Raw genomic sequence first — 25,640 nt, forward strand, 5'->3', positions numbered from 1 at the left:
TATTGCACCTGTTTGACTCTTTTAGTAATAAATCTTTCTTTCTGAAAGTGTTAAACTGTTTTTAAGCGCTTACCTGCAATTCACGAATTCCTACCTTTTGAATAGACGCTACTGTGTTTGTTTACTCTCTGCCCAATTTACCATATTGGACAGGTGACTTTTCAATCATTATAGTGTATTTCTGACAGAGTCCGACTTCTCTGTACATTTCAAGACGGTGGTGGCAGTGTGAAGGGTTAGTGGCGTAATTAACCCGACCCAGTAACAAGCGCATTCAGGCTGCAGGCACCGTTTGTAGCCCATTAGCTGGACAATCGCTGTGCAGGGTGCAGCTGGGTGGGGCCTTGTTACGCGCATCACACCGCGGTTTTAGATCGGCCGGTCCTTCGGTCCGGGGTCTGACGCCGTGGGCGTGACGTATTACTGTTAGTCGCGGTCGTGCGATTGTCGCATGTTGGTGGCGGCGACCGTGGATCTGTGACACCGCCCACTACAGAAAGCCTGCAGAAAACTACAGGAGGGGGTAGAGATAAGACCAGTCACCCTGCATAAGGAGAGAGAGCAGCAGTGACCGGTCTTTATTACAGGAAGCTCCTGCACAGAAGCAAAGTTTCACACTGAATTACTGCACAGATCGGAAAGATATACTAAAGTCTCTTGTATATTTTATTTATTTGTCTTATATATTTATATGTATTTATTTGTCTTGTATTTTTTTTTACCTTGGATTTCAGCTTTAAAAAGTGTAAATACTACAGCCAATAATGCCAAGCTGTTTGTCAGTAAGGGTAGATTCCTTCCTTTTCCGATTCTGCTATTGTATATATGGCCCATTAATCCTTAAGACAGAATTCCAGAGAAAAATCACAAGATAAAAATAATCAGACCATTAAAAGGCTGGACACGGGAAAGAGGAAATGCTTTGCATCACTGCATTATTTATCCTTAACCTAAACCTGTACATAGACAAACACGTGTCTGCCACAACTGACCTCCTTTTGAAAATCCTACTTCTGTTCTTTTTTATATTGGAAAGAGCGTGGAATTGTTACAACGCCTGTCAGTTTTTGTTTGGGATTTTTTTTTGCCTTCTGCATCCAACTGGGTAGATTTCCCTTCATGTGTCCTGTAGACTCAACAGGAAGTAAGAGAAAAAATCCCAAATTAAGCTGACCATATACTTGTAACGCCCTCCGTTAGGTTGGTATTTTTTAATATTAGATAGAGACTGAGCAGCAGCCGGGGGAGTGAGATAGTGAGGTTACCTCAGGACAGGCTAAGAGGCTCTAACAAGTCAGGGCTTCTGGAGCCCTCTCACTTTCCAGAAACCTGGGAGCTTTCTGGAAGAAGGGTGGAGGCCCAGATCTGCATGTTTGAGGGACTTTGGCCAATCCTTTGGCAGGAGGCTGGGCATGGTGACTAGGGCAACCCTCAAATGTGGCAAAGCCTGGGGGAGGTGTGCAGTGTCGGGTGGAAGATGGATTGAGGAAGGCTGCAATGTGGAGCCTGGGAGGAGGCCCCAGGGAGGGGAGCCTACTTACAGGCAGGACGCAGGAGAAAAGGATATCCACTGCCTCAATGTCACTTGGAGAGTACAGCCTGTATAGCAGGGAAGGAGAAAGCCTAGTGTAAGGCCTAAAGGCAGCCACTAACCCACAAAACTAACAGGAGAGGGCAGTGTGAGTACTCGTACACCCACTGGGCCGGATAAAGGAAGAGGGCAGTCAGATGCAATTCCCAACTAGCTTCTCATCTGGGACTGTTCAATCAGCAGCTCTTGGGCCCCCTTGCCCAGGGATACCCTCAGGCAGCTGGGTGGAGAGAAGGAATCATTCGGAGTCTGAGGAGGAACACCTAGGAGCCTTTAGTATTCTTTAAGAAGAGACTGTTGCTAATCCGAATCTTTGTACATAGTTGCTAAGAAGTTGTCATCATGTGCTACAATTCCTTGGGCATCCCATATACCCCTAGACCTCATCCAAGTTTAACCCCTCAATAAAATCACAAAACCAAGCTCAAGGACTGTTTTCTGGCTCCAGTGTGCAAAGTGTGGGACATGCGTGTTGCCTGGCCAAGCAGAGCATAGGGGGACCCAATCAAATCCAGCGGCCCTTATGAGGGTAGTGCTACATACTATTCAATCTGATTGTACAATTTCCTTTAGGTTTTCCAAATTAAACAGTATGAGGATAAACCTAAATAACTGATAAAAAAAAAAAGAAGTTTTTAAAAGTAGTTATACAGGTTACATTCACTATGATTACCAGTCTTCTCTCATCCTTGAATCACAAAATCAAATTAATTACTGAAAAAAAAGAAATAACAATGCCAACAAACAACAATACAATCATTCAAAAGAGCAATTGTTTAGATAAAAGATAATCGTCTATCTTAAAAACTGACACTGAAAAACAAATCATGTCGACTGATAAATCATTGTATTTATTAAGAGTGACATTGGGTCTTGCTGAAAATCCAGATGAGTTCAACTGAATGGTCAAATCACTTGAATCAACAAATCCTGGCATACAACTGAAGTGTACGTATAACCAACACATATTTTATCTTTAGATAGAGAAGCAAATGGTTCAAAACCTCTGCTAATTTATTTGTTGCTGTCTGTGCACCACTGGGGACTTTTCCCTTAGCTTTCTGTCTATACCATGCAATAGTAAGTTAGCTGGAAATCTCCCAAAGTGAGGAGAATTCCCCTCTTAGACTGTTGTCCCTGGGAACAGGCATCCCCACTGAAAGAATTCCACTAAAGTCTTTTTCCGAATGCAACTCACAAATTTTGGATTTCCCTCCATTATCCTTTTATTGGTGCTCAGTATGCATCAAGATATCTCCCCAAAAGGTCACAGACACCATTAAAAACTTGAGAGGGCATCTAACCCTTCCCAACTCTATCCAAAACAAAAAAAAAATTCTTGTTTTTTTTTTTAAAACAAGAAAATCTTTATTGAACAGAAAAGAGAAAAGAAAGAAAAAATACAGCAATTCCATAAAATATCAGCTTCCATAGCCAAAATCAGCAGTTCCATGCACAAAGCCAAAATCAGTCAATGATACAGACTGGGAATATCATAACAGAGACCAGCAAGTATATGAGAAATCAAACAATCTGCACAATAAATAAAAGACATTATACAGGGAAGGTAACTTCGTTCATTTTCCAGCCACTTGGCTAAATTCAATAGCTAATTAAGTATACATTAACCCATTAGAGAGATACACTTTTAATCTATAATCTTTTGCTGTATTTATCATTACATCTATAGGCATAAGCATCCCCGCCCCTCTGGGTACATGCAGTTGCAGGGCAGGGAATGTCCTAGCCAAAGTTTATTAGGTGGCTGTGGGCCAGAGTAACGGCTTCCCTCCAGGTTTGATCCGAGCCAAAGTTCAGACTAGACCATAGCTAGTCTTAACCATTCCTTACTTTATCCAAAACTAAAGAGCAAAGCTTTGGCTTTGCATATATTTGCATTCACTTCAATGCAATCTTTGGCAGTCAGAATCCAAAGTCCACCTCAAAGAGCTATCAGGAGAGTACTTTATGAAGCCCATACTTCAGGAGCCTTGGTGAGATTGTGAAAGACCAGAGGCACCATAGGGCACCATGGAGGACTCTTGCTTGCTACAAAGGTAAAATATTAAGATATAAAATGAAGATTATCCTTTCCAATATCAAAAGATCAGCTCAGAAGCACCTTGAAGCGTTTTACATTAACATACTTACCCACAAAGCCACTTGAGATTACTCTTGCATATTTTATATCAATAAGCACTTGCTGAATTATGGAGATCTTTAAATATTAGACAGTTTTCTTTTTATTTCTTGTTATGTTTGTAGGCAACTGTAGCCTGTATTTTCCACTACAGGTGCTCAAACTCAGCGGCAATGCAGATGGTGCAGGAAGTTGAGAGGAATTTGGTTCCTCTATGGTTTCCCCGGTCACACGGGGGTAACTATCCGATTGGATGCTTGTGCCTATGTGACTCTAGTGCCCATCTTTGGTCAGGCAAAGTCCATGTAAGACTCCAGCTCCATGGCTTGTCGCACTTTTTGTGAGTGACTAGCTTAGGGACAGATCCCCTGTTAGGAACATGCTTAAAGACAGGGAATGGTTCCAGAGGAGTACAGAGAGAGCAGGGACCATGTCTACCTCCAACAGGAAGCCTTCCCCTTGGGTATGGACCAGCCAAGTCCCATTCCCTTCCTTGTGGAAAATGCTGTCGACATCTTCAGGTCTTCAGACCGATGCTCCATTGCTGTTATATAGTTTTAAAAGTGGCTTCGGATGGTGTGCTTCCCACCGGGATTGTTTGTACTTGCTGAACCTTCCTTCAATATACTGCTTTTGGCAAATTTGGACTTTGTGTGCTCACTGCCCGCAACACCGTGCTGCACCTAGCCCACATGTTTGCAGTATGCCAAGTTGTGGCCCAAGAGAGGATGTGCATCGGTATTCCATATGTGGAGGCAGATTATATCTGGTCATGGGGAAAACAGGAGACTGGGAAAATGCTTCCTCCTGCCTGCAGCAGATAATATAAAATTTCAGCCTCAGCCAGGCAAAGTCACTTGACTAGGGCTAGGGAGATGTCTTTCTAATGATAAAACCTACAGCTTTCTTGAAAAATGATACTTTTGCCGTATATTGTGACATGCCAGGAAGCATTTTTCATGCAGACTTGTAATGTTACTAGAGAGGTCCACTTTAATAAACTGCAGAAAGTAAAACAGCCTAAGAACACTGTGTATTTGGCCCACAAAGTTGTACTGAACTGGCAACGATGCCAATAAATAAACAAAATGGTTCCTTGGGGCTTAGCAAACTCCGGTCATGCACACAAATGTGGTTTGGTATGTTTTTCACGCCAGCAACTTTTACTCTTGGACGGGCAGTAAAACAGACGTTCACCAAGCTTTTGGACAAGTCCAGTTCTAGACTGATCGCAGTTGCAATTTTATGAGCCTCTTTTCTTATAGGCATATTCTTGAGGTGTTAAAACGTTGAGCGCCCCAGGCAGCGAGCAACGCATTACTGGTCCCCGCAGCCACAAACCGTTCTGCTCACAACGGCTTTTGGAGTGCGCATCCAATGATTTCTCAACCAGTAACGGCTGCCTGGGAAATATTCATATTGAGTAAACGTTACCTAGAATGTAAATGGTCTCCAAGGTCCATTTCACCAGCGTTGTAAACTATGAAAATAGTTTCCTCATATCCGTATGGTAAGTTATTTGATCACAGCAGTAGAAGCATCTCATTGCCTGCTGAGAGCTTTTCTTGAAGAACATCCAGAGGTTGTAAAAAATAGAACATAAATCTTTTCTCTTTTACTTTTTGTGAAACGTCAGGCCCTTAACAATGCGGGCAATAGAGTATATGCGCAGGGTTATATCCAAGAGAAAAGATTCAGCTGGATTTTAATTGTACAAGGTCCCATGTTCCTTGTGAACGTTCTCAACAACAAAAGAGCCACTCGGAAAGAATACAGACATTAGTAACAAAAGTGTAATTAAAATGGTTTTGTTTGGGGAGAGCGTTCATTTGGTTAATCTGAACTTAATTATAGAGGTTGCGGAATGTTTAAGTGGCAACGAATGAAAAAAAAAAAAGTCCAGTTGAATCACACATTCAGCATTTTATAGGAGGCACAAAAATTCCCCCAGACAGCAGAACGATACTTCTGTATATGTCGTATGGATGTAATGTGTATTCCCATAATCATTTTATAATCACTACACACAGGGCCGAAACTCCTGACTGTGTCTATTAAACTGAAATTAGCTCTCTTTCAATTTTTCAAGTTCACGTTTTCCCTTTACAGTATAAAAATACAGAAGAGGAAATGTTGTAAAGGAGGCAGGTAGTAAAGGAAGCACTGAACTTGCTTATTTTTTTTTAACCGATAAAGCTCAATTTTAGCTCCTCCAAAAATCCTGTCCCTGCCCCCTTGGAGCATCTTCCATCATCTTCTTTTTTTTTTTTTTATTCCGCATACATACCTTTTTTCCAGGGGTTTTTGGCCAGGTCAAGTGTCCTTTTTTTATTGGCAGCTCCTAAATTCTGCAGAGAAAGGCCTCACATAATGTTTTTTTAATAACAACCATGTTATTCTTACCTGCTCTGTGCAATGGTTTTTGCACAGAGCAGCCCCGATCCTCTCCTTTTTGGGTCCCCCACCAGTGGACCTGCCCCCCCCCCCCCGCCGAGTGCCCCCCAATAAAAAAGCCTCTTGCTGTGGGGGCATTCGAGCAGGCTCGCTCCCAAGCTGCACTCTGTTTGTTCATTCACACACAGATCGTGGCTCAGCCCCGCCTCCACTCTCTGTCCTAACTGCCTCACTGGTTGTGATTGACAGCAGCAGGTGTGTGAGCCAATGAGGAGAGCTGTTGCTCAAGATGGGGTTCAGGTAAGTATAAGGTGGGGCTGGGGGGAGCTGCACCCAGAAGGTTTTTTACCTTAATGCATAGAATGCATTAAGGTAACAAACATTTAGCCTTTAGAACCACTTTAATGATGTTGGGCCCTTCCCTTCAGCATTCCCTGGTAAATCAAGCCCAACATGGTGACCTACCCCCAGAGGGCAGGTCTTTGATGGAATAGGCTGACAGGAATGGGCTGAATGACACTGAAAGTGGAACTTTATCCATCACAACTTGATGAAAAATAATGTTGTTTAGCAAGGAACATACATTCCACATTATTAAATATGGCACCAAAATTAGTGTGTGTTGTAAATTGCTTCAGCATTGTTCCCATTTCTTCTTGCTGAAGGATGCCATTTTGCTGAAGCCCAGAGCCCCTGAACAGCAGTAAATCTGTAGGCTGTTAGCAGATCAGCCTCTACATTTTCAATACAGGGCCAAAAATAGTTAGCAACTGAGCATGTGCAGAAAAAGGCGAGACAGTGTATTACTTGTACACTGTCAGCGCTGAGCAAACCCTTTGGCGCTATATAAACTCGTAGTAATAATAATAATAATAATTACTTGATTTTACACACTATAGGCACTTATCTTAATGCTTTACAAAGCTATAACTGCAAAAGGGGCCAACATGAAGTCATCTAGCAGGACTTAATTTTCTGACCAAAGATCCACTTGAAGGACCAGAGCTGAATCACAGAGCGGTGTGTCTGAGGGATATAGCTTTGGAGATTGCCTGAATTTTGCAGAGAGAGAGCTTTTTTTATGTTTGAGAGAGTTGGGTTTTAAATTGACCCTGTCAGCACAAAGACACTCTGTATGTAAAAGCTTCCCTGTAATAGAAGAGGTAAAATATGTACTTTTCCAGCAGCCTGTTTGTTGAAACTCCACCTATTTTCTTCTTCCCAGTCACTTCAAGTATTTGACCAGTCAGTTGGGTTAAATACCTGTTTCCCCCACCTCATGCAAAGGTTTCTCCCACTGGCTCGTAATCCTGTAGATTGGATGATGGGAGAAACCACAGCATGCAGTGGGGGAGCATTTATTCTATACAGGCAGAAATGTGGAATACTTGCAGCAGTCTGGGAGAAGCAAAGAGGCAGTGTTTCAACAAATAAGAGGCATGACGAATGCGGTGTCAGACCACTGACCTTCTCACCAACTGTGACAAATGACTGGTCAATCTCACACCACACTGTCACAAATACACAACAGTGACACTCTCAGCCTCACCCTGGTCAAAGATTCTCCAGCTATCAGGACCACAAGCTAGGTTCCAGCAGCCTATGAGTGATTGTCACTGGGTTAAAGCGGAGTTCCACTCACTCTGTCAAAAAATATAAGTCAGCAGCTACAAAAACTGTAGCTGCTGACTTTTAAAAACAGCCACTTACCTGTCCCTCGGTCCCGCGGTGTGTCCCCTGCAGCCCGTTTCACCAGCCGTCCTGTATTCCAGGAGGCCGGCATCTTCAGTGTGGGCGCACGGCTGTGACAGCTTGCGGCTTCACAGCCGGGTACCCACTGCGGATGCGCGAGTAGTGCTAGGCTTCATGAATGGTATGGAGGGAGGGAGGACACCTTTCGCTTCCGATTGCCTAGGTGATCAGACAGGAAGTGGGAACGGGTACCTGTCAAATTCGGGAACCCGCCCCCCAAAGGTGCCAATCCTTAATGGGGAGCGGGGGAGCAGTCCTAAAAGCGAAACTTCCCCTTCTGGGTGGAGCTCCACTTTAAGTTAACTAAGCAATTAACCCTTTAAACTGCCACCAAGAGCTTTTACCAAAAAGCTGGAAATTTTCACAAGATTATCAATAACAATTATGATTTTAAAATAAACGTCTGTACACACACTGTCACCACAGACAGATATATTCAGAGGTTTATCCTGTTAATAGTGCCCTTCAAGAGACAGGGATTCTTTAAATTTGCATTAGGGCATTTAGAGACAGTTTTAACTCCTTCAAAATATGGTTTAATAATGAAAAGGTAAAAAATGGTGCAAAGTAAAATATTTACAGAAAAAGATTTTACAAAGAAACAAAGAGACAATAATGCAACAGAGAAATAAAAAGGAGTTGAAGATGAAAATATTTGCAAGTCCTGTTTCCAGCAGACTTCAGTCCATGAGAAAGGTGATAGATGGGCTCTCATAACTTGACAGAAACCTTCTAGGTTTCATGGTACACGAGAGCTGTCAAATGTGTTTGCAGTCCACTTTTCTTTGGTATCAAGGGGGCAGGGGCGGACTGACAACTCATGGGGCCCCGGGCAATAAGGGATCATGGGGCCCCTGTGTCCTTGCCCAAACTCAAAAAAGCCTATGAAAAAGGTACCAGGGGCATCTCATGGGGCCCCCTACTGACCCTGGGGCCCTCGGGCAGTGCCCGAGTTTCCAAATGGTCAGTCCGCCCCTGCAAAGGAGTATTGACAGAGACCATTTGACCAACTAAGTGGCTGAGGAGTGGCCATGGGATGTCACTGTGTTTATGGCTGTATCACAGCCCTTCTTTTCCCACAATTTTATACCAATTGTAATATCTTCAAACACGTACAGGTTGCATTCTGGAAACTGGTAAATTATTGTTCAGCACTGAATTTTGTGTCCAGAGATGCAAAACTCAGAGTATCTCAGATAGGCCTGTCAGCCAGGAGGTATCGGACTTCTATCTCACCTTCTATAGCTTAGTCATGTATGATCTTGATTTGTTTGGTATGATTTCCCCATTCAACTATATACTTAATATTGAACATGAACCTGAAACCAGATATCTGTGCAGGACAGACTGGGGAGCAGCCATTTACTTGCATGATTGTGCTGTGTAGCGGATACTTTTATCTGGAGTGGACCTGAGAAGCGTAATTGCCACCAGTGAGGGGGATTACTTCTGGATACCATCCAGTAACCAGATACTGCCTGTGAAGGATCCTGGGGTGATCCTGAAAGCGTGCTGGCCCAGTGGGTCATAGCAAGGAGGTGAGTGGGCATTTTAGCCATTGAGGATTTCACCATTGGTGTAAATTCACCTCATCATCTGCATGGAATACATATATTTATTTTTTCATTGGATCACGGCTTATATTTAATATTTGTTGTGGACATTTATGAATTTTTGATATATTTGTTATTGGAATAGTTTGTCACTGAGGTTTTTTGATTGCATTTTATATGTAAGCACTTGTCACTTTAGTTAGGAGATTTATCCCCTAATTGGGGATTCACGGATGTTTTGCACCAGTCTTTGTGTTTTTTTATTTGTAAAATCCCTGGTAGGTATAATTTTGGAGGGTGGATATTGATGTTATCATTGATTTTTCACAACATGAGGTCCTGATTGAGGACCAGTTTGTCATTTCACGTTGCTTTGCACTACGTTTTTTGTGGCACTAATTAGATCCTTATTGGATCATATCACTATAGTTTTGCGCATCTGCATGTTTATTTATTTAATTTACATATTAATAATTATTATCACATATTATGGTATATAAATTCTTATTTATTATGTATTAGCGCTACACTATTATTATTTGCATATTTACTTATAAGGTTTAAGGTAGAGTGTTGGCCACTTATCTTCATATTGATCACCATATAGAAGCGCAGGAGGAACCCTAAATTTTTTTTTATTGCAATACTTAATATTTATGTGTCTTGGTTCTGTCTGATTTTATGCACTGTTTGTAGATTTTTGTTAAATTGTGAGCTGAGCAGAGGTCTTGGAAAGATTGCCTCAAGCCTGACTGCTTTACGATGCCCATTAGCCCTGGTTAAAAATCTTTTACTGCACACAGTGTATCCCTAATGTGTTTTATCGCCGTACAAACCATGCAGGATTTTGTGACTGTTTTACGATGGGTCAGAGGGAAATGTTGATCTGTAGATTTTTGTGGTTAGCAGAAATTAACATCCTGCCAGGACTTCACTTAGATATTTACAGCTCTGGCATAGGTCTGTGTACTGGTGTCTGATGTTCCTAAGCTGAGGTAACAGGCTCTTTGAAATGTGACTAAGTTCAGGCTTTGGAGATGCATTCCTAGGTATTTGCTGCTGCAGTATGTAACTGTTCTACAAAACCGTCAAGGCCAACCTATGATTCTTGAACAACATGGCCGCCAGATACAGATTTTTGTGTGCCCAGTACGTGATATCATTATAGGTAACTGGAAAGGTAAGTACATTCCCTTTTCTATTATAGGTATGCTTTTACATACAAAGTGACCCGGAGGTGACAAGGTCACTGTAAGGTGATATTAAAACCAAATTACAAATGTTAGTGACATACTTCATTATATACGTAATTCTTGATTTTCCCCATAGTTTCTCTTACGTAGTTGGATAAGGGTGGGAATGACAGCTCTGTAGCTTTTAGCTTCAAAAATAAGACAATGGCATTTCGCATATTTTTGTCCAGACAGGTAAATTTTCACCTGTGCATGTTTCACACAGTGCATTTACAGTGTGATGCCTTTTTGGTGCATTTTCTATATATTACCATTCATCCCTATAGAAAATGAATTTTCCTTGATTCTGCATCCAGCATCCAGTATGTAGCTGGCAAGCCTTAAATATTATAGCTCTGGGCCGCAATATGCAGCAAAGACAATCTACTCACTTCATCTATAATAGAGCATGTTTCATCCTCATCCATCTTCCCTGGGAACCTGATTCTCATGTCTCGAAGAACAAGTAGGGTCTGACGGGTTAGTTCTTCCTCCTGGTCTTTTGTTAAGTGATGCAACCCGGTCTCATTCTGAAGAAAACAATTTACAGTAAACCATCATTACACAAGGAGTTAAACATTTTCAAAGTAGATCTAATTCCCTGGTGCCTAATCTGCAGCCCAAAGGCAGTCCTTTGGCACTTATTGTGCAGTCCTCGGGGTTCCTGCAGACATAGTCTGTGTTTTCCATAGCTAAGATCTTTCTCAGGCCAGTAAAGGAAATTATTCTGGCTTCCAATGGTTAAATTACTTGCTTTATTTCCTTCACACCATCTTACTCCTTCTGTGCTGTCCATCCATTTTCACTTTTTATGTTTTTTTTCCCTCTTATCTTTTATAATAGATCTTGCTGGGAGAAATATTAAATGTGGCACAAGTAATTTTTACAGGAGCTGTAGGGTGCACAAATGTGAAAACCTTGATTTGTAAAGGATCAGTAATGGCCGTAAACTCTAGCTGGGTCTTGTAATGTGTCACCAATATATGATTGTCTCCTGAAGCTAGTCCTTAGTCTCCAACAACTCCTATAACATGTTTGCAGCCTCTGACCATCCCCTGGAGCATATAGCAAATCCTCAGACTCTGACCATCTCATGTGGAATGCCTGTACTCTTTGACCATTTCCTGTTGCAAGCTTTCAGTCCCTGACAGCGTTCTGTAACAATACATTTAGGAAATATTCTATGTGGTCCTCTGATGATAAAGTCAGAGGCTGCATTTAAGTCCTCCTATATCATGAGACTTGACCACCACTGATCTAAACCCTAACCAGTGGCGTATTTACCGTGAAACAAACAAGGCGCTTGCCTAGGGTGGCAATTTTCAGGGAAGTGGTGCTGCCCCCTGGAAGAAGGGACACAATTGGCAGGGATGGGGACCTGGTGAAGTACTGCCTCATTTCTGCCATGAGATCTGAGGAGGCTGTGCGCTGCTGGAGGGTGCGGGGATGCCCGGCTGCTCCTTTCATTCCTGAGGTTCAGGTTAGTGCATGTATCGGGTGGTCGTGGTGGGAGATGGGGAGTGGATTGCGGTGATAGGCCAGGGTGGCGGCGGGGGAGTGCTGGTGGGGTGGGGAGGCCCCCAATTTTAGTGTTGCCTAGGGCAGCACATGAACTAAATACACCTCTGACCCAAACTGGACACTTATGAAGGTTCTGAAAATGATGAAGATGTTTTGAAGCTTATCCAAGCAGCTTCCTCAGTTCTAATCATTGCCAGGAACATACCCTAGTATTTATAGCCACACGACTAACTCAATCACCTTAATCATCATGGAATTTGTCATGGCAGATGTTGATTGTCCATGAACAAGATGAGCAGTATAAAGGTTTGTGGACCCTGTTCTAATTACATAATTCAACCCCAACTCCCAAAATTCATTGCACCATGGTGATTGGATTACGCATTTAGAACAGGGTGGTTCTACAAACTTTCTTGTTTATGGACAATCAACATCCACCTAGACACTTTCTATGGTAATTAGATTATGGTGAATAAGTGTTTTCTTTTTTTATTTGGCTTTAAACACTGGGGTATGTCCTTGACAGTCAATAATGCTGTAGAAACATCTTTATCATTTCAAGTCCAGTTGAATTTTACTAACTACTACTTAACTGGACAACTTTTAGTTTGCTAGAGAGCTTTCAGAAACCACTGTGCCTAATGCCAAACATGTCTAAATAGAACCTGTTCCTGCTGGTTATTTTAAAAAAGGGAGAAAATATTTTTGGATCTTGGTGTGGGACATTCTTGTTGGTACAACTGATTGGTGGAGTCAAGCCGCCACCTGAAATGTGATTGTGGAGTATGGAGCCTGATGTTGCCTGGAATGGCACGTAAAATATTTAATAAAGTGCGATGTAGTCAGAACTTCTTCACAGCATATTTCTTCTGGGACAAGGGCTCAGAGATTTTTGAAACCACTGGATCATGTGTCTGCTAGAAGATCCAACATCTGCTGGATGCAAGTCTTAACCAGCTATTATTCATATGCAATAGTTGATATTTACATGGTTAATGAATATTAAAGTATTTTCCTAGTCATGTAATACAGTAAGTACATTAATACAATACACGGGTTCTCTTTATGGTAAACTCATCCCTCTGTATTAGTCACTCACCAGTGCTGGGTACATACTGGCACAGGTACCGGTGTGTGGCACTCTATGCGACGATGAACTGCGATTAAGAGAGTTTGTCCGGTTTCCAGAAGAGGGTCTTGACACTTGTGCAGAGACTTTCGATGAGAGGGGTCTTTGCTCTACATGTGGTGATGGTGCATTGAGCGCAGTAATAGAACGGGGACAGCTGACAGAGCGTCGAATAGGAGTAGATGATGACGGAGAGGAATAAGAAAAGGGCCGAGTTTTGATGGGAGGTTTACAATGTATTCTACCTGCACAAAACATAAAATTTAAACAAAAGTGTTATTACATTGGATTCAAGTTCAGTACAGCTTGCTTCCTGATTGATGGAGATGATACTGTGCTATACGATACTTTGGGATATAGTTTTGCTTTTGTCAGAATCCTTTTAGAACTAGCCAACACAATGTTTGGAATCCAAAGACTTGACTCTCTCTAACCTGATTTCCTCTGACAATAAAATGATTGTTTTTTTATTTTAGTTGCTTTTTATCTAGGTTTATCATTTTTTTTTTTAAAGTAGATCTAAATCCTAACTGGATGAAATATTGCTAAAGCTTGTTTTATAAAGCTAACAGACTTGGCTATGGGAACTTATTTTCAAAAAACTAGTTATTTTCAGCTGTGTCCAATGAGATTTGAAACATAAGTAAGAGTGCCATAGGCTCGTGTGAAATGTTTGGTAATCAACCCTTATGTATTATAACCAGGGCTTTTTTTTCAGCTGCAACTTGGTGGAACACAGATCCACTACCTCTGGCTCAGGCCCACTGTTACCTGCTCTTCACTATCACTTGTAAACACAGAAGTCTGGCTTCTGTGTTTACAAATGACAGCATGTCTGCCAGCGGCTCCCTCAGATCTGATCTCCTGAGCTGCTACCTCTAAATGTAGGATGGCAACAAGGGAGATGACGGTGCCCAGGGTGCAATGCAGTCATGGGGGAGGAGGGCATGGTGTGGTAGGCTGCATCCTCTGTGATTTTCGTTTTTTTTCCCTAGTGCCCAGATGCCGACACCACCACTGGATAATCTCTGCAAGTGAAAGAGGTGGAGCTGCCTACAGTATGAGGGGAGGTGCTAGAGTTGATTGGGTGCTTCAGCTTGATACAGCAACAAAAGCAAGTCATATGGGTGATTGAGGAGCTTTTAGTGGTTGAGGTAAGATGAAGGCAGTGGGGGGTGCAGAGGACAGAGCTGATGAGGCGTGAACGTGAGATGGAATGCAGATGTACCCCTGAACTCTGCACTCTGAACACAGCACAACTCTGAACACTACATTGTGTATAATGCAACCCTAAACTGACCACTCTGTACATTGTGCACCCCTGAACTCTGCACTCTGTAGGTAGTGTACCCCTGAACTCTTCACTCTGTACTTAGTGCACCCCTGAACTCTGCACTCTATGTGTAAAGCACCCATGAACTCTTCACTCTGTACTTAGCGCACCCCTGAACTCTGCAGTCTGTATGAAATGCACTCCTGGTATTTAAAGTGGTTGTAAAAGCTCAAGGTTTTTTACTTTCATGCATTCTATTCATGAAGGTAAAAAACCTTCTCTGTGCAGCATCTCCCCCAGCTCCCCCTAACGATCACCTAAGCCTCCTCTCAATACAGCAATGTGCACTGGAGTCTCGGCTATCCTGGGACTCCCTCTCCTCATTAGCTGAGACAGATGAGTGAGCCAATGAGAAAAGGGGGCGGGGCCGAGCTGTGGCTTCATCTGTGAATGGACACACGGAGCAGCGGCTGGGGAGTGCGCATGTTTGGGTGCTCCAATAGCTAGCTGCAGGAGGGAGGGGCCAGGAGTGCCGGCAGGGGATCCAAGAAGAGGAGGATCCCCGCTGCTCTGTGCAAAACTACTGCACACAGTTGGGAAGTATAACAAGTTTGTTATTTATTTTTTTTAATTAAGCCTTTAGAATCACTCTAATGCCCCTTTAAGACCCTCCCATTGTAAATGAAAATGGATCTTGTAGGGGGGCACGGTTCAGTTCTTGCACCTTTTCTCTGAGAAAAAAAAGCCCTGATTATAAGCAATTGTCATATTTATAGTTTCTTTTGTAATCTAAAATATGGTTTTCACAACATGGAGCACAATTAGGGGACAACTGTCACTCCATAATGGAAAATACCTGAACGATGACCTTTATGGCAGGATCACCTGGTATTCTTTTATTAAAAGCTGCATATTTAAAGGGATTGCAAACTTTTGAAATTACATTATTATGTTAAAGCTTATATTAGATTTTAATGATTGAGTTTACATCTACCCTATCACTACATCTAAATCTGCTTTCTATGAAGAACAATTTGTCAGGCTAGAGCTAACCGATAATCCTAAGAGAGAGCAGACAGATAAGGAAGGCTACACTCTGCTGACTCTTTCAGCTTGAGTTACTGGAGTTTACTTTACTAAAGGCAAATATACTGTGTACTCAGTTGAAATGCGTTTTTTATATATTACAAAATATACAAAAAATATTCTTCAGATATTTTTTAACATGTAAAAAAGTAATTTTAACATATATTTTTACATATATTTGTAAATGCATTTCAAAAATGTAAATTTGTATTTTTAAAGACATACAGTATATTTGAAATGTATTTTTAAAAATATTTTTCAGTTATTTAATAAAAACGCATTTAAATTTTTAGTGAAATATATTTTGCAATATATTGAATATGGCTAAAATTGTAGCATTTCAAATATATGTCAATATATTTGGGAAGAATATTTTTAAAATATATTTCAAATATATTTTTCTTCCATATGTGATAATTGGATGATAGAAATAAGCAGAGCTTCACCTTATCATTATTATTATACAGTATTTATATAGCGCCAACAGTTTGCTCAGCCCTGTACATTATAATGGGAGACAGTACAGTAACAATACAATTCAATACACAAGGGGTTCGAGGGCCCTGCTCCTTGGAGCTTACAATCTAGGAGGGAGGGGATAGTGGTACAGGAGGAAACAGCTGTGGGGGATAGAGTGGTAGGAAGAGTGGAGGAGATCGGCAATTAGCTGAGGGTAGGGTAGGCTTCACTGAAGAGATGGGTTTTCAGAGTGCGCCTAAAGGTGAGGAGGGTAGGTGACAGTCTGATGGGTTGGGGTAGTGAGTTCCAGAGGATGGGGGAAGCCCTGGAGACGGGCATGGGAGGAGGAGGCCAGGGAACTAGAGAGTAGGAGGTCTTGCGGAGAGTACGTTTTGGGTGGTATTTGGGTATCAGATCAGTGATGTAGTTTGGGGCAGAGTTATGAACAGCTTTGTATGTCAATGTTAGCATTTTGAATTTGATCCGTTGGGCAATCGGAAGCCAGTGGAGGGATTGGCAGAGAGGGGTGGCGGATACGGAGCGGTTGGTAAGGTGGATGAGTCTGGTCGCAGAATTCAGGATAGACTGAAGCGGGGATAGCCTGTGTTGAGACAAGCCGGTGAGGAGGAAGTTACAGTAGTCAAGTCGTGATATAATAAGACAGCGAATGAGCTGCTTAGTAGTTTCCGAGGTTAGAAACGGTCGTATTTTGGAGATGTTGCGGAGGTGAAGTCTACATGAGTTTGTCAGCGATTGGACCTGGGGCTGGAAAGACAGATTATTGAATAGCTTCCCCTCAGATCTAGAGCAAGTGCATTCGCCGTGCACAGACTATTTCCTTTAGTAAATCAACCCCATTGAGTCATTTTATTCCTGTTTGCATGACAGCTGTAAAGCACGTTATGGAAAACTGCGGCAGCACGTTACACGCAATGGTACACTGCAGTGCTATTCATTGTGGATGGCACCCTAACACACCTTCCCAATTCACCTTCATTACAGCACACCACAATGCATGGAAATCACTATCATCCATTGAGATGCCCTTGAATCTCCAACCATGTTGCATTTTTAGTGCATTGGCAGCCCATTACAATGACTGGGCTGCTGTAACACAACTTATGACTTAGCATGCATGAAACACATTGCAGCCGATCACTCTAATGTAAATAGACCCCCAGAGAAGTTGACGGTGGTCACCAGAGAGGGCAACTCTCCCCAGTGGACACATACACATCAACAAAAACCTGACAGGGGTACAAACACTTCCCTACTCCATCCAAAACAAAAAAAAAGTTTTGGCTTTAGCTAAAATAGAAGTCACCAATAGAATGGGAAAACTATTATGAAGTACAGCTAGCAGTCTAACAACTCAGCCAAAAATGAAACTGTAGAACATGTAGGATTTTATTGTAGAAAATGAAGTGACAATACAGTTCATGCCCGGCTGTATGACAGCCACTATTAGATCTACATTTCATAGGCAGGACACACAGGTTATGTCATTAAAGCAAAATGAGATGTGGCGTTCCTAAACTAAGAGTGCAAGTGCATTCACTGTTATGATCAAAGATATCCCAGAAGCCTGATATGAAATCCAGATTGTAATCACAGGAGAGTGCGGGGAGGTTTTGGGATGCCAGGCGTCTCCAGCGCTGGATAAATAAATGGTCCTGACTGTGTTTGTGTAAACAGACACGCTACATTTCGCCTGCTAAGGGTTGTGGTTGATTAATGGACATCAGGATGCTGGCTGTAAGAAGGATGGCGGTTGAAACGCGAGTCTGAAGAATGCGATTAAATGGGAAACGCTTTCCAGTTAAACATGACAGATGCAGTGAATCCTGCAAGACCTCCCTTTCCATTATCTCAAATTCATTGGCCTTAAATGGCTGGCAGAGTATAAATAAAAAAACATACAGGAAAATTGTGGTTTAAAACAAAATCCTTAGAGTAGCTCCTGATGTTTGTGAGATGCTTAAAAGGGATTACCAGTGTTATCGAATATATGGCGCACAATGGGGACAGTCAGGGTCAGGCTGGTCTTTAAAGTGAAGAGGGCTTAAAGTGACCCTGCCAAGTATTTTACCAGGGCTGGATATAGGGTTCCCACAGTTTATTCAAGCCAAACCAAACACTTTAGTGGTGCATGGCAATTTTTTAAAATTTAGTATACACTTTAGGATTATAAAAGACCTTGGGCGCTTTTGGGTGACTTAAGGAGAGTAGTAATGCGTAGAGTGCCCCAGCAAACAGCGGGTGTGACCAAATTGTGTTAACAGTGGGAGGGGCTTAAAGTAGCCCATCCTACCCACAACACACCTTACTATCCACTGCAGTCTCAAGCATGCTTCCATTGACAGTCCAAAGTAGCCCATCCTACCCACAGCACACCTTACTATCCACTGCAGTCTAAAGCAAGCTTCCATTGACAGTCCAAAGTAGCCCATCCTACCCACAGCACACCTTACTATCCACTGCAGTCTAAAGCAAGCTTCCATTGACAGTCCAAAGTAGCCCATCCTACCCACAGCACACCTTACTATCCACTGCAGTCTAAAGCAAGCTTCCATTGACAGTCCAAAGTAGCCCATCCTACCTACAGCACACCTTACTATCCACTGCAGTCTAAAGCAAGCTTCCATTGACAGTCCAAAGTAGCCCATCCTACCTACAGCACACCTTACTATCCACTGCAGTACTAAAGCAAGCTTCTATTGACAGTCCTAAGTAGCCCACCCTACCTACAGCAACCCACACTATCCACACCACATCAAAGCAGTACACCACATCTACGGATGCAACACATACAACACCCCCAATCAATCCATCATACCCAAGGCACCCCAAAGTGGACAGCCCTAACCACAGCACCCCAAATAACCCCACCCTACTCACAGCACCCCAAAGAATCCCACCCTACTCATAGACCACAAAAGCAGACCACACTTCTCTTGCCACCACAAAGTAATCCATCCCACCTATACCACCCCTTACTCCCTGGCATTTCTTAGTGTCCCAGCATACTCCAGCCAGTACACAACTAATCACCCAACACCAAGTTCCCTGGGACAGGGAGACTGCAGAGTGGACTGGGGGGCAGAGGGGTGAACAGGGGGCAGAGGGGTAGACAGGGGACAGATGGGTGAGGTCAGGTGGACAGTGGGGTGTACAGTGAGGAAACAGTGGTCCTCAGTGATGGGCTGGATACTGTATGCTGTCCCATTGTCAGGAATGGACTCACCGCTGGTGGTGGGACTCACCTGCTGTGTGGGCTGCAGTACCAGGGCTGGCCAGCGGGTGTTCTCAGCAGCCAGAAGTTCACTCCTGCAATCAAGTTATCACCTGAGGCTGATTGCAGGAGGTGTATTTAAGGAGTGGCCAGGCCTGCAGTCAGGGCCTTGGTGTATGTTTCCCATGAGCCCCTGTACCTGCATCCTGTCTGCTTCCTGCCTGATCCTGTTTCTGCTTTGACCCTGACTCTGAACGAACTCCGCCTGTCTTGACCTCGGCTATTCCTGACCACTCTTCTGCCTGCTCCTTTGTGTCTTGTCTGCCCAATGGTTCCTGACCCGGCCTGCCTGACCACTCCACCTCACCAGCCCTGACTGCTCTTGTCTGTGTTCATTCCGTTATCAGTTGGAGGTTTGGTTTTGTTATATTGTGCGTTTTTATATTTGTGTATAACCTTTAATAAATTATATTGTTACACCATACTTGACCCTGCATTTCCCTGTGTCAGTTCACACATCTCTGGTCTTACCGGGAGCCCTGACACCCATTCTGTAGGCTATGCTGAGCTCCCTGTAGTGAGGCTGCAATGACTGGGCTTTTCCCATGTGTTACAAGCAAGCAGAATGTGATTAGCTGCACTTGCCATTCCTTCTGCTGGGCTCCAGTGAAGCCGGATGATCCTGTCAGCACAGGAGATATACAGAGAAGGACTCAATGTCGGGGAAAAGAAAGGTCCTATAGTTGTCCTGAGAAGTGCCTGTGGTTTTTGGGCACTTAAAGCCTTGAAGTGTAAACTTCAAGGACATAAACCAGCAATAGTGAACAGAGATGTGCGGGCACTGTGTGGTCACTGGACTCGGGAGAGAAATGAGGGGCAAGCACATTGGTGGAAAGCACTGGGGCATCTCTACCTCAAAGGCAAGTATGCTGTCTGAATAATGTGTCCAGGTTTCAGGCAGCCGGAAACCTGGACACATGATGCAAACCCCAACTGTTCGGGTGAATCCTGGACAAATCCTGGGAAAAAGATAGCCAATGTTCCTTAAAGATGAATTCTAGGCATGGCATATCTTTACATAGTTACATTGGTCCAGCCTGGATGTCTTGGTGCATGTGCATTTTCAGGGGGCAGTTGCAAGAACTTGGAGGAGATAGCTGTCTTCAAATGAGGTTGGTGACATGGAACCGCTGGGTTTTCTGAGCATGACAAAATGTTTTTTTGATAACCCAGGTAAAAAAGAAAAAGGAAAAGAAGGGAAAAAACCATATGGGGGGCGGGGGACAGTTGGGTGTGGGGAGGGTGAAGTTCCTCTTTAAATTGGTATGTAAAGTTCTGCTATAAACATTTCCATAACAAATGTCATTACAGCAGCCACACTTACTGATCTCACATTATAAACGATAAAATGTACATACTGGATCTTTCCAGGGATTTGTATTTCTGTTCTTCCAGCTCATAGGAAACCTTCTTCTCCTTCACCAGTGGTTCTTCTTCGCTGTCCGTACTGATGTCTGAGCCGGAGCTGCTACTGTTGCTGCTGTAGTTTTTCTTCTTCGAAATCGGGGTACATTCTGGCATGGAAGACAGTGCCTGCAAGAAGAATGGCTCTGGTAACAGGACCCATTGTAACCCATAATAAAAATAACAGTGCTGAACCAACCAATGACATATCAGATCCTGACAATGATAGTTTTAGAGGTGCATGTTATCAGCACTGAGCTCAGGCAGGAGACAGCACAGCGTTACGATCTGGCATATCTACTTTGGCAGGGAGAGTAAATTATTATTATTATACATAATATATACATATATAAATAATTGGTATATAATAATAATAAAAAATAATATATACATATATAAATAATTATTTCTTAAAAGATGAGGCCACCTTATTAAAGAGTAGAAATGCCCGTTGGTCACTGGTTTTCTTTAAGATAGAAGCTTTATTTACGAGGCTAACAAAATAATGAAGGTAAACATGTACTGCACTACAACATTTATCTCAACGTTGGCAATTTTTTTTTTTTTTGACAGATTTTTATCTCTTAATTAGTCACGGCTGAGACTAAACCTTCCACAGTATGTTGTTTTATTTTTTTAATGTGCAGATCAATAAAGTTTATTAACGACTGTTTCTTCATATCCGTTAAATGTGTTAATTAACGGACTGTCCTTCAAGCCTCTATTGATAAAGTTTACTTTAGAAACTTGTTCCATATTATTATCTTGCAAAAGAATATCGACACGTTTGTACCAGTCAAGACGGAAGCTGCCAGTTCAGGGCCGTGAGAATCAGAATTCTGTTCAAAAATAACTTAAAAAGTTATAATGGTCATTACCCGCGAAAATGTAAAACCATTTTTTATTTTGAGCAACCAGTCCTTGGTTTTATTATAGTTCTGCATGCTATGAAGCCCTGAATGGACTGACACCATTCATTGTACTTAGACTTAAAAGGAAAAACATTTTTTATGTTCTGGATAGAGTATGGATAAAACCCCCGTTAAGTTTTTTTCTGATTTCTGTGTCTATGCTTTCTGGGGAGATTTCCCCTTACTCCGTCTCAGAGACACAATCAGCAATAAAAGGAAATTCCATTTTTAGACAGTTGTTCAGAAGAAGTGTCCCGAGTGAAAAATCCACGCACGGACTGAAACATGGATGGAAACTTGGTAGATTCAGCAGGGACCAGCCAAATGATCTGTATGTGCCTTCTCCCCTCCCCCCCTTCCCTTTTAAAAGAAGTCAATCAGTAGATAGCCTTCTGTTGAACAGAATTGCCTAACAAACTTTCATTCAATCAGCTGCTGCAGCACTGATCAGTGTATTCTGACAGCAGAGGAATCTCTGCTGTCAGAATACAAAAGCACAGTGTGTTGATGAAGGAATCCTTTTGGGTTTTTTTTATCAGCTCAACAGGAGCTGATTATTATTATTATTATTACATCGAGTTTATATAGCGCCAAAGGATTTGCTCAGCGCTGTACAATAGAGGGGGGGACAATACATGAAACAGTACAGCAACTACAAACAGCACACGAGGGGTTAGAGGGCCCTACTCTTTCGAGCTTACAATCTAGGAGGGAGGGGGTAGTGGTACAGGAGGAAGTGGCTGTGGGGGATGGAGTGGTAGGAGGAATGAAGGAGAACGGCTGTTAGGTGAGGGTGGGGTAGGCTTCCCTGAAGAAGTGGGTTTTCAGGGAGCGCCTGAAGGTGAGGAGGGAAGGTGACAGCCTGATGGATTGGGGTAGTGAGTTCCAGAGGATGGGGGAGGACCTGGAGAAGTCTTGCAGTCGTGCGTGGGAGGAGGAGACCAGAGAGCAAGATAGAAGGAGGTCCTGTGAGGAGCGGAGGGTACGGGTAGGGTGGTACCTGGGAATCAGGTTGGTGAGGTAGTTAGAGGCAGTGTTGTGAATGGCTTTGTAGGTCAGAGTGAGTAGTTTGAATTTGATTAAATTGCAGAGGAAACTCATGCAGGCACAAGAAGGACATGCAAACTCCATGCAAGTAGTGCCAAAATTGGGATTTGAACCAACAACCCTAGTGCTGCCAGGAAGAGGTGCTAGTAACTAAGTCACTGTGCTGCCCCCATATGTTTTGACTATCGATATGTCAAATATTTGCCATCCTCTAAAGTAGAAGTTCTTTAAAGATAAACTAAAGACAAACAGCTGAATAGACAGTTGAAATACATGGATTAAACATTTTTTTCTTCTCTTCTGAGACTAAACCCAGCCATACATGGACTGAAATTTGGCCGGTTCAGCAGGGACTGGCTGAATTTTGTTCCATGTATAGTATATGCTCCCTGGTTGTACACAGGTCAATCTATCGATCAACTTGTGTACAACCATCTTATTGTTTTTTCCTGAACAGTGAGTGCCACCCAGGGCTGTGGATAAGAGGGTGCCACCAGTCCTCCTGTACAGGGCCCAAGCCAGCAAGGGGGCCCAGACAGCTGGGTGAATTGGATGTGGGCATGGAGAGTGATTGGTACAGTGGGGGGGGGGGCAATTACTGGAACCGATCCCCTGTATGGCTCTCTCTGCAGCAGCTGAAAGCTGGCTTCTTCTCCTCTCTCTCCCGCTGGCTTTCAGCTGCTGCAGAGAGAGCCATACAGGGGATCGGTTCCAGCAATTTTCCCACTGCCGCCCCTATCACCCTCTCTGTGCACCATACGTTTCCTCCTGCTGCCCAGGCCCCCCGTGGGCTCCCACCCTCGCAGTGCTGCCGGCTTCCCTCCTCTCCTTCCCACCAGTAGCTGCAAGCACACAATAGGATCCTTCAGGATCCTTCAGGATGGAGAGTTGGGTAAGGATCTGGTAAATATGTCACATTTACCAGTCCATTTCTTTCCTGAATGAATGAGTGTTCAGCAAAGATCATTCACTGTGTTCACCCATAGCATAGTGAACTGTGTTTTTTGGGGTTGGTGGGTTTTCAGGTTGGCTGTATGGGACCCCGTGGTCTCTAACAGCAGCCCTGGTGCCACCAGCTATAGCAACACTAATGACTGTGTTCTGCAGGGAAGATTCCCCATCAGTAGAACCCAATAACACAGCGGGAGGGATTCCCCCAGCAATACTGACTGTGTTGATGGTGGAAGCGAGCAAATAACGTCACAATTGCCACCTCATGAATTATACTTTAAGTATGTAATGAACAAATATTGCTACCCCATGTACATAAATACTTGCAAATTTTACATAAAAAGCAAGCTTTTAAAACACTAACCCATACTGACAAACTAATCATTTACATTTCCACGTGTATAAAAACATTAAATCACATATACATTCTCTTTAAAATGTCTTCCTTCTTACTTCTTAAAGCCTTAAGTGTTTTGGCTTTGAAAAGTCTGTCTGAAAGGAAGCCTCATTATTATTCTGGTCAGACATGAGGGGGGGGGCATGGGGAGGCAAGTATGGCTTATACATGATTAGCACCATTTCACATCCATTTAATAACCATTAAATAACTAAAGTGTTCTCAGCAGGTTACTAAAACCTGCTCCAGTCATGGATGAACTTCCAGTGAATAGACCGGATTGTGAAAACATCAGAAAAACAGTGACTAGCATGTCAGTGTCTCTTTAGAATGATCGCAGGACTTGATTGATGGCTTCTGCTTCTATTTCTGGACCAGCCGTCTGCAGAACAGGAGCCTTCAGGTGAAAGCGGTTTAATTGACCAAAGTCAACATTTCCACACTAAAAATATACCTCAGCTCTGTCACTGTTACATTTCATCAGAGCTTCATACTGACTGCCATAGCATTGTAGTGTAGAAGACGCTGGATCGTTTGTTCTAGTAACTGTTCCAATGCTATTGAAGGTCTAGTTTAAAAGAAGGTTTTCTTTTAGGCAGCTCTCCAGGGAAAAATGGTCGTAGGTCAGCATATGTCATGGATTGACTGGTGCGCATGTGTATGTAAAGACCATACACGGTTTTTAATAAAATAAACATTCAGTTAAATACAGCACATCTTGGGGGGTTAATGGGCCTCCCTTCATGAGGGCATGGCAGATGCTTGAGAAAGGAAATATATTCTAAACCAGCCTTTCTCAACCTTTTCAACACAGAGGGACCCTTGAAACACCTTTCTGGTCTTAAGGAACCTCTGTTAAAAATTACTATATCTACAACTCATGATACATTAGTATGATAATAAGTGGAAAGAACACTCCCTACATTGGGAGCATGTACCCCTTATAAATAGCTAAAACGATCAATGGTGTCAGTGGGAAACAGAAATTGCTCAAGGAACCCCTAGCAACCTCTGGAGGAACCCAGGGTTCCATGGAACCCTGGCTGAAAAACCCTGTTCTAGACTGATAAATACAGAGTGATCCTGGAGAAGAATAAGTAATAAGTATAAGAGTCTGCTCCAGAAGTTTTTTTAGGGTCCAAAGGCTTGGAACTGTAAATCAGTGTGTGATTAGGTGTGGAATTATGGTGGGATATCTTGGGTGAAGGCGAGCTAAACATCTGTTGCCATAAACAAATTATGAACAGACATAGACAAAAACAGTATGGTTCCAGAGTTAAAAAAAGTCACCAATCGAAGGCATTATTGCAAAAGCCAGTGACACATATACCACTTTAATGACAGCTGTGTAATTTTGAATCATCCCATTTTCCATATTCTATAACCCTTGGCAAAATCATTCATGTAGTTACAGCAATTTTAGAGGTAACATACAAGGTTTCCACAAACAAGATAAGAAAACCAGAGGATTACAAAATTCTCTCCATAATGAGATTAATAGGTGATAG

At 42.8% G+C, this 25,640-nt stretch overlaps 1 protein-coding gene across 2 annotated transcripts in view; it reads right to left on the reverse strand.

The window, feature by feature from the left end:
* The window catches only part of TTLL7 (tubulin tyrosine ligase like 7), a 289,604-nt gene that overhangs the window by 70,704 nt on the left and 193,260 nt on the right, over positions 1–25,640 (reverse strand). For both annotated transcript variants that reach the window (XM_089684390.1, XM_089684389.1), the window contains exons 15-17: positions 20,781–20,955; positions 13,283–13,557; positions 11,055–11,192 (exon numbers count right to left, since the gene is read on the reverse strand). In XM_089684390.1, coding sequence (XP_089540516.1) covers positions 11,055–11,192; positions 13,283–13,557; positions 20,781–20,955 — 588 coding nt within the window. The remainder of the gene's footprint in view (positions 1–11,054; positions 11,193–13,282; positions 13,558–20,780; positions 20,956–25,640) is intronic.

The sequence above is a fragment of the Staurois parvus genome, unplaced genomic scaffold (assembly GCF_062004578.1).
Source record: "Staurois parvus isolate SC_StPar_1 unplaced genomic scaffold, SC_StPar_1.0 ptg000347l, whole genome shotgun sequence".
NCBI classification, from domain to species: domain Eukaryota; kingdom Metazoa; phylum Chordata; class Amphibia; order Anura; family Ranidae; genus Staurois; species Staurois parvus.